Genomic DNA, 10574 nt, shown 5'->3' on the forward strand with positions numbered 1-10574 from the left:
TTTTATTTTAACTAAATTTATTTTATTTTTTACATTTTTTTTTCTTGTTGTTCTTATTGTTGTTAGTTACTGTCAAGTTTATTCCAACTCCTGACAACCCCATATGCACAGAGTAAACCTACTCCATAGGGTTTTCAAAGCTGTGACCTTTCAGAACAGGTGGTCTAGCCTGTCTTCCTCAGTGCCTCTGGGTGGTTTCAAACTGCCAACCTTTCAGCTGGAGTCAAGCGTTTAAGCTTTTGCACCGTCCAGGGACTCCCAGATAGGGTGGAGCAGTGTCCAATCCTGCCTAGAGTAACATGGGGATGGGCCTCAGAAGGAAGCACTGAGTTAAGAAACTAGTAGGCCGTGGGTTACCACAGCTGTGGTGTCTCAGCTGTGTCCTGGAGTGAAGGCACCCACAGTGATCTCCAGACTCCAGAACAGGTGAAACTGTAAGAAAGATGACAGATCTTTCCAGATTCTGAGTGTTAGCTAGAACAATCAGGCCCATTCATTTGTTCATTACTTTTCTTGCGTCCTTTAAAAAAATGTTTTCTTAGTGCAATAATGTGCCAGGCTCTAAGCTGAGGGCTGGAAATACAGTCATTTGCAAGGTGGGCATGACTCCTCCTTGGGGGAAGGTAACAGCACACATTGGTAGAAAGCACGCAGTCTAGGCTGAGATTTCCTGGCTCTGCATCAGGCTTGGCATCTCACTGGCCTTCTGACTTGGGCAAGTGATATAATATGTGTCTCAGTTTCATCAGCAGCAGTAGTGGGGAGGGTCACTTCCTCCCTCACAGGACTGTTGTGCAATTGAATGACTGAACGTGTTGCAAGCCCATGAACAGGGCACAAAGTGAGAGGAATCACCCAGGGTCAAAAGCGTGGGCCCTGGAGCTGCACTTGCTCCAGAATCAGGGTGGGGCAGAGGCCAATGAAATGGTGATGGGGCTCCAGTTTTCTCCAGAAGTCCTTGCCATCTGAATCAGCTCAGAAATGTGGCCCTTTTGACTAATTTAGGGTTAGCACTTTGCAAGGTGAAACAAGATGAATTCAGCAATGCACATGGGGACATTTCCTGAAAAGTACGGGGGTAGGAGACCGCAGAAAAGAAGCAGATCGCCAGGCCTTTTCTTCCTTGATACAGCTGGGTGGGTTCCAACTGCCAACCTTTAGGTTAGCAGTCAAGCACAAACCATCTGTGCCACCAAGGGACCTCAACCAATCAATACATAGCTTTGTTTTATGTGTGTTTGTGTTTAAAGACATATTGTTGATTCATTAACATATATATTAATATATATGTATATATCATTGATCCATATATCGTTGATTCATTAAATTATGTATATATATTTAAATACATAGCATTGATTCATTACATTGATCTCATGGAAAACAACATTATAACTTACTTCTGAATGAAGCTTATCAAACATACATTTTTCTCTATGAAGCACACGACAGCCTTCTTACACTTAGGAACGCTAGATAGCAATTCAGCACTACACTTGGGGGGCATCTTAAACACCAAAATAACCAACAAAAATGCAAAAAAATGTGGCGCTAAAATAGAATCTGTACAGGACCGTTGTTTACAGTTTGAGAGCTAAAATAAGAAGGCAGAACATTGTCTTGTTTAACCTCTGCAGAAAACATGCTAGTCAGGTGACTCAAATTTTTCACACAAATAACCACAAAAGTGACACAACTATTGATTTTCAAGGAGCAGCTGGTGGATTCGAACTGCCAACCTTTTGGTTAGCAGCCAAATGCTTAACTACTGTGCCACCATGGCTACAAGTACTGATTTGGAGGTTATAAATAAATTTTAGCAGAGAGGCAAATTGGCAAATATGGGATCTGTGAATAATGAGGATCGACTTTTCCAAAACACACATATATGCATGCATATTTTCTTTTTGTTATAATGTTATATTTCCTTGTCTACTCTATAGTATTGACTACCACAAAATTTTATATGCTATTTTCATTTTCCCTCAAACCAAAATAATTTCTAATTTACCTTTTGGTTTTCTCTTTGACCTAGGGATACTTAGGAGGGTATTGATTAATTTCTAAATATTTGAAGATTTTCCAGTCAACTTCCTGATATTTATTTCAGATTTTATGTTTTCAATTTTGTTTCATGCCGTCAGTTGTGTTCTTTATTATTATGATTGTATTTTGTAATTAACATTTCCTTCACCTTTTTGCTTGGTTATATAGTTAGTACTTTTCCTTATGTCCTTGAATGATATTATTGTACTAATTTTTTCTTACAGTACCTGCAAAGATTTAGTGGTTTCCAAACATGTGCAATGCTTGAAGTGGGGAGCTGTCAAGGTGCAGGAGATTGTCTTAATCTGCAGTTCCAGGTGAGCACAAGTGCACTGAAAGGGCTTCTACTCTCATTTCCACTGCTTGCACAACCCACATCCATGAGTTAAAAAAAAACTGTTGCCGTGGAGTCTATTCTGAGTCATAAAGGACAGAGTAGAACTGCCCCATAGGGTTTCCTAGCCTGTAATCTTTATGGAAGCAGATAGCCAGGTCTTTCTCTTGCGGAGCCACTGCTGTTTGTAACCTCTGACATTTTGGTTAGCAGCCAAGCACATTAATTACTGTGCCACCAGGGCTTCTTTCATCCATGAGTGCCCTCCCCTAAAAGAGCATTTGCATCAGATTTTAATGTGATTCATTATCTCGCATTTGAAACCCCCTCCATACCACATGTCCCCCTCAGTTGATATTATGTCATGAATATAACCCTGTTGCCATATAGGGTCGCTATGGGTCAGAATCAACTCAACAGTACACAACAACAATGACAGCCATGGTGTTGATTCCAACTCATAGCAACCCCATGAGTTACAGAGTAGAAGTGCTCCATAAGGTTTTCTTGACTGTAATCTTTGTAGAAGGAGACCGTTAGGCCTTTCTGCTGCAGCCGGCTGGGTGCATTTGAACCTCCAACCTTTCTATTAATAGATGAGCACAAACCATTTGCATCCCCCAGGGACCATGTCATGAATATACTCATAGATAATATTTCAAGTGAAGGATCCTTTAGGAATGTGGTGATGATTTCCCATCTCCTATTGCATTGCCACCTGGATAGACGGGAGGTGATGGTTGTTCTTTGCTGCCAGTGAGTTGGCCACAGACTCATGGTGACCCCATGTGTTACAGAGTAGAGCTTCCCTATGGGATTTTCTTGGCTATAATCTTTACGGAAGCAGTCACAAGGTCTTTCTTCCATGGAGCCACTGACTAGGTGGGTTCAAACTGCCAAACTTTGGGTTAGCAGGCAATCACAAACTATTTGCACCAACAGGGCTCCTCATGAGGTGACGGTAAACCATCCTAAATCATAACATAATGTACATGTGGTCAGATGATAAAACATTAAATTATACAGCTGTAGAGGCTCATACTGTCATTTTAACTTTTAAGAATCAGCTTAAATTACATATTCCGGGGGATTCTGAAGAGAGTTCTCACAAAAGGTCAGTGATTGCTGCCATTTTCAATCCTTAGAAGCTTGTACTGATATTAATTGCAGACTTCTGAAATTATATTCAACTACTTATGAAATAATTGTTTTAAATTGTTTACCTCTATTGATAGCTCAGAAATATCTACAATAATGTGGAATTCATCTCTCATCTACAAATGTATATTGAGTGCCTGGTACAAAGTCAAGATACATAAAATATGTGATTAATTAACGTTAATGATTAAACATTTTTCAAAGAAGAGAATATTAATCACCTTCATGATGGCTTAGGAAAGTTTATTTTACTCTTCCCCCAAGCAAAATCAAGCCTGAAGTTATGGACAAGCCTGCTGATCAGAACAAAAGAGCTACAAGTTGGAAAACACGCAGCCACAAATGCAGTGATATCGTACAGACTGACATTTTGACTATCAAACAACGCCAAGTAAAATCCCAAGATAGAAGAGAGGGAGTAAAAGGAAACAAAGATGCTCACCAGCACCAGCATTGTGTGGCTGGCTCTGGTCTCAGGGGAGGTTGTATGGGAGAGGTGCTTGCTATGAATGTGTTGGACTCGCTGCTTATGTCTGTACAAAATAAACACCAAGGAGCCACTGGCCCAGGCCGTGAGTCCCAGAAACATAAAATCAATGGAAACAAGCAAGAGAGCATAGAGTAACATGCTAACTGAATGCTGAAATATACCAGTGGGGTATGCAAAATCTCTTTTCCTGGTAGTGTTTCTGTCATGATTTGGCCCACTCACCCTTAAAGGAATCACAATTTGTAATAGAAGATTGAAGAGCCAGCAGGTGTAACAGGAGGAGACAGTATGCTTTGAAGCTCTCGTTTTGAGCCTGGTCCACTTGGGTGTTTTAGAGCTGACAGTGATGGCCTGGAAGCCACTCAGGAGGCAGGTGGTGCAGAGCGAAACCCCTCGGGCCACTCGGTGAAGGTAGAAGAGGAGTTTATAGCCCACATCACCAAGGAAATATTTCAGCCCCAGAGCTGTCATGGCATGAGGTACCCCCTTAGAGAGAAGCATCAAGGAGTTGGCTGAACACAGGTGGCTGAGAATCAAGTCGATGGGCTTTAGTTTACGTCCAGCTATTAACAAGGACAAGTGAAGACATAAAAATTAGGAGTTTCCCAGGAGTCCAACACCAGTCTGGAGGAGAAAGATAACCCCAAATGCCAAGTCACTGGGAATCACTGGGCTGCTGGTCATAGAGTTAATATTTTTCTCAGAGCCTGAGAAAACTGGAATAAAAAAAAGTCTTGAAAACAAACACATATAATTTGTAATGGTTTCAGATCTAGAAAAGTTGAGTCACAGCTACCTAAGAAACCAGCCTTTGACTGAAGATTTCAGGGTTAGTATCATTAGACATGCATGTGAAGTCTGGACAAAGGATAATGAAGACAGAAGAACTGATACATTTAAAATTCTGGTGTTGGTGAAGAATACTGAATATACCATAGACTTCCAGAAAAATGAACATATCTGTCTGGGGAGAAGTAGAGCCAGAATGCTCATTAGAAGTAAGGATGATGAGATTTCGTCTCACGTACTTTAGACATGTCATCAGGAGGGATCAGTCCCTGGTGAAGGACATCACGCTTAGTAAATTAGAGGGTCAGCAAGAAAGAAAAGCCCCTCAATGAGAGGGACTGACACAGTGGCTGCAACAATGGGCTTAAACATAGCAACGATTGTGGAAATGGCGCAGGACCTAGCAGTGTTTCGTTCTGTCGTACTTAGAGGTGCTAGGAGTCTGAAGTCGCACCATGGCATCTAACAACTTCAACATTTCACAGAACATTTCCAGGTAAAATTACCCATAGCCCTTCACACCTGCTGCTCACCTTGGCTTTCCCTCTGTGGAGTCCAAGGATGCTTATCAAACAGCGCCATCTACTGTTTCCTTGTGAGAACAGCATAGATAGTCCCTGGGTGGTCCAGTTACCAAAAACCTGTTGCTGGTGGAGTAGATTCTGACTCACAGCGACCCTATAGGACAGAGTAGAATTGCCTCATAAGGTTTCCAAGGAGTGGCTGGTGGACTCAAACTGCCCACCTTTTGGTGAGCAGCTGTAGCTCTTAACCACTGCCACCCCACAGATCCACAAACAGTTAAGTGCTTGACTAATGCCTGACCTCTGACAAGCCCATCTAATAAACTGTCTTGTAATTGTGGTTAACTAAATGTTTCAGAGGAGTCCCTAGATTGCACAGATGGTGAAGCACTCAACCACTAGGTGAAAGGTTGGTGGTTCGAACTCACCCATAGGCACCTCAGAAGACAGGCCTGGAGATCTGCATCTGAAAAGTCAAAGCCTTGAAAACCCTGTGGAGCACAGTTCTACTTTGCACACACGTGGGCACCATGAGTTGGAATTGACTCAACAGCAACAAACAGCAACACCGCGTAGTTGCTTGTTTTTCCTGGCAGCAATGTGCCTAGGCCCAATTACAGCACAAATCCTGCTTTCTCTTAATAAAACAGCCAGAAAACTCAAGTTCTCAGGTAGAGGTTAGTACAGACACCATTATTGCCCATAAGATAAAGGGGCAATGTGACAGACATTCCAGGAAAGACTCTTCTCTGTGATAAAACAGACATGGAATTCAGAGGGCTTTTGATCCCACCCCTGTCTCCCTGCTTTGCATTCTTCCCTTGTGAGGGCATGTTACCTGGGCTGTGAGGTGTCTAGGAGGCAGCTAGCATGAGCTGAGAGCCAGCTTCCTGAGGATGAGAGACTGCAAGAACAAAAGAAGTCATGGTCCTTGAAAATCATCAAGTGACACCATTTTTCTTGGAACTTCGACCTCAAGAGTTCCGATAAACAGAACAATAAATGTATTTGTCTTTCTAAAGATTTAGGATATATTTTTATATAATAATTAAGATATGAGACAAAAGAGTGATTACATCAATTGAAGGTCCATTATGTTTCATTCTGTTACACATAAGGTCGCCATGAGTCACTGTCGACTGGAGGGCAACTATTAACAACACGCTTACAGAAACTGGAAAAGAAAAATAAATATCCATGCAATACTCACCTAGATACTGGGTGCCTACTCATAATCTTAGATTTTAGCAACTACATTTTATACATATGTTATAAAGTAATATTAGTAATTGGCCATATTGAACCAGAAAAAAATCTTGAATATTTCGTGTGGACAGCTGTGTTTGATAAGTTAAAACACAGAGAAGATAAAGGACTTAAAAATTGGTTTTCATGCAGGCCAGCAGCAGTCATTGCAATTGTGAATCACAAAATAACATTCTGTGTGAGAGAAGCCATACCTGATTCATATCTATCCCAACACATATCACACGATGTTCTTTCTTTCCCATGCACCAAACACACCACAAGAAAGCCATGAACATGATCTGCAGTTGCTGGCTTTTTCGTTCTTCTGTGTTTCCTATTGAAGGAGCTCATTCATCCTCACAAAACAGACTCAGGCCACAGGACTCAGAATTGCAAGAAGCTGGGCAGTAAGTGGTTTACAGAGCAGAAATGCTGAGAGAAATGAGTAGGGGACCCTTTGGATGAGGAAGGGAGAGCACAGTTGGAGATCTGCTGTCAATCTAGAGAGAGAAGAAAGAATCAGACAACATGAAGTGATAGAGACCAGAATATATCAAATAATGGCAAAGAGCATGCCAATGGGAATAATTGTTTCATGAAATAAAAGACAAATATAAACCTACATGTAAGTAATGATTAATTGCATATGGACATTTAATAGGAAACCACCAGTAAGTCCTAATTTTTGGTTATGTTTTCTTTATTTTTAAGTTTGTCCATCAAAAAGATAATTCCAGAGGAAAACATATGCAAAGGATCTGTGAGTCAGAGACCAAGTCAAATGCAGGGAAAGCCCCTGACCTACCTCTCACCACCCAGTCATTCCTCATTCCTTTAGAGACCTGACTAAAATTCAGGAACATGTTTTAGAGGTTTTATTGAATCAGGATTGGGTTCAGAACTAAAATTCAGGATAAATACACAATGTCAAGTGTTAAAGGACAAAACAGCAAGTGAATGAGGGCTGAAACCGTCCGATACACAGATGATTGGAGGTTCAGATAGACGCAACAGGGAAGAGAAGACAAGGAATATTGAATAGACTCGAACACAGGTAGATTTTTAACCGAATCAACACCAGTGAGACCCCCTCTTGAAAAGGATGGGCAAGGCTACATGAAAGACTTCTCTTCCCACGGAAGTGGTCTCTTGCTGCTGACCCCAGGAGAGATTCAGTACAAATGATTCTGATCAGAGTGAATACAGGGAGAGAGACAATCAGAAAAGCAGCTTTGAGGCAGCCCAGCCTTGAGATCTATGTCACAGTTGGGACCCTAAGAGGGCTCTGGGCCTGAATGTAGCATGGAGAGACAACCTCCCCAAAGTCCATAACAATGGGTGTGATGTTTTACAAATTCTGCCACCCTTTCTTCATCCATTGGCCTTGTGTGAAGCCAGCTTCTGACATAGCTCTACCCAGCGCCCCCTCCACTTGTTCCTCATTCCTTGGAGAACTGCCTAAAATTTAGGAACATGTTTACGGTGTTTTATTGAATAAGGCTTGGATTCAGCACTAAAATTCAGGACATACAGACTCAGACCCACAACCAGACTGAGAGACATGGATAGAGCAGTGAGGCTGTTCTGGATCAACTCTATGGGCAGCTGAAGTGGGATTCCAGCTCCCAGTGTTGAGCTTAGAATTACAATGAGATTCTCTTCCCTGGTTCCCCAAGTCCCCTCATGAGGAGGTGCAGCCCTTTGGCCTAGTCAGTACCCAGAATACAAAGTAGGAAAGAGTCGTTACCATCACTGAATTCCCTGAATCCATGGAAAATACTCCCTCAACCAAGATAGCATGTACTTAAACACAAGTAGGTTTGTGAACATCAGCTGTAAAGTGCCTTGTTTTAGAATGAACATTCCAAGTTTAAAAACCCATTGCCATCGAGTCCATTCCAACTCATAGCGACCCTATTGGACAGAGCAGAATTGCCCCATATGGTTTCCAAGGAGCACCCGGTGGATTCGAACTGCCGACCTTTTGGTTAGCAGCCCTAGCTCTTAACCACTATGCCACCAGGATTCCCATTCCAAGTTTAGCAGCTACAATTATGGAGGAGATAGAGAAATACTGTATTTCTTATTCTGAAATACCTACTTGTCTCTACAGCCAGAAACACTGGCACAAAGGTGGCCATTGGTGTGCGGGTGAGGGAAGGATACCTGGACCCTGAATTATCATTATGACTGCCCTAACCTCATCCCCCTGCAGAGCTGAGATTATCACATCAGCTCCAACAGCTCTGACAGCATCTGTAAGGGGACTTGGGGAAGTCTCCCTGTAAAACTTTTGTCCAAATTACAATCATAATAACAAGTTACTAGTAAATAATGAGAAAGTCCAAAGAGAATACCAGAACTATTTCACAGAGAAAGTTGACTACTGTTACTTTGGAAGTAGAAATAATTAACAAAAGGAGAGGGAGAGAGAACACTGAAACGTGGGCAAACAAAAGACTTGCTATTGGGTTACTTCCCATACAGAGTTTGTCTTTTCCCAAAAATACAATTCCTCAAGATGCCTCAGGGTCTTGACAATAAAAAAAAAAACACTTAGATGACAGACAGAAAAAAAAGTATTTTGCACAAAAAAGATGGAGAAAGAGATTCTACCAGGTCTGTTCAGAGTGGAGTCAGAAGCCATCTGGTCTGCGTGTCCCAGTCAGCAAGGGCCTCTAAGGCGGATACAGACCTACACATACACAGTGCATTTTACAATTAGTATTTTACTATATTACATACATCATTCGTCTATCCACACTTCTTTCCATCATTAATCTATTTTATATTTTAATTCATTTCAGTGCAACATGCAGACCTCAGACCACTTCAGCCCTCAACACACCAGCATGTATGCCATCTACTAGAGTGCAATATTTGTTCAATGTTTTGGGGGTACACCTACATACAAGCAAATGCACAAATCTTAGCTGAACCACATGATGGGTTTCTAGAAACATGTACACTGTATAAGGAGTCTTGGTGGTGCAGTGTGTAAGCGCTTGGCTGCTAACTGAAAGGTGGGTGGTTCGAATCCCAACAGCAGCAAAAGATTTGGCAGTCTGCTTCTGTAAAGATTACAGCCTTGGAAACCTTATGAGGGCAGCTCTACTCTGTCCTATAGGGTCACTACGAGTAGGAATCCAGTTGATGGCAGTGGGTTTGGTGGGTATATCTGTATAATGCAAACCGCAATCAAGAGACAGAACATCTTAGCCTAGCCAGAAAGTCCCCTCATGGCCCTCCCAGATGAGCTATCTGCCAAGCCCCAGAGGAATCCGCTGGTCTGCGTTTTAGTCTTACCTGTTCTAGAACATCATGTAAATGGAATCATAATCTATGTACTCTTTTGTTTAAAGTTTCTTTTTTTTGCTCTCATATTTTGTGAGATTAAATTTCTGTCATTGAGTGTATCAGATTTCTATCTTTTTTTATTATTATTGCTGAGTCTTATCCCATTGTATGAATACACCAAGTTGGTTTAGCCTTTCTGCTGTTTATTAATACCAGGACTATTTCCTGTACTTGACTATTATAAATAAAGATGCTGTGAGCATTCTTGTATAAGCTTTTTTTTTGGATAGAGATACCCGCCCCACAGTCAAGTGCTCTTATTCCCCTTTCGTCTTCTTCTCTTCTCCTTTCTTTCTCTTGCCCCAGTAACAGCTTTCTGGTTCTATCGCTGTGGTGTAGTCTTTCCTGTTCCAGCTTCTTTCTTATAAGGATTCTTGTGATTTCATTAGGTCCTCAAGGATAATGCAGATAATCCCCCCTCAACACACGAACAATACCTAAATAAATGGGAAAATATGCCAAGTTCCTTACTCAGAAGACTCAATATTTTAAGATGGCTGTTCTCACACGGAGTCCCGGTGGTGCAGTGGTTAAGCATTTGGCTGCTGACCAAAAGGTCAGTAGTTTGAATCCACTAGCCACTACTTGGAAACCCTAAGGGACAGTTCTGCTCTGTCCTATAGGGTTG

The 10574-nt window shown here is 41.7% G+C and overlaps 1 protein-coding gene across 1 annotated transcript in view; it reads right to left on the reverse strand.

The window, feature by feature from the left end:
• LOC111822418 (vomeronasal type-1 receptor 4-like) overlaps positions 1-5425 on the reverse strand; it is a 25475-nt gene extending 20050 nt beyond the window's left edge. The window contains exon 1 of the mRNA XM_023741205.1: positions 5351-5425. Coding sequence (XP_023596973.1) covers positions 5351-5425 — 75 coding nt within the window. The remainder of the gene's footprint in view (positions 1-5350) is intronic.
• Positions 5426-10574: the final 5149 nt, after the last annotated feature.

Source organism: Trichechus manatus, unplaced genomic scaffold (genome assembly GCF_000243295.1).
Source record: "Trichechus manatus latirostris isolate Lorelei unplaced genomic scaffold, TriManLat1.0 scaffold00176, whole genome shotgun sequence".
Classification (NCBI taxonomy): domain Eukaryota; kingdom Metazoa; phylum Chordata; class Mammalia; order Sirenia; family Trichechidae; genus Trichechus; species Trichechus manatus.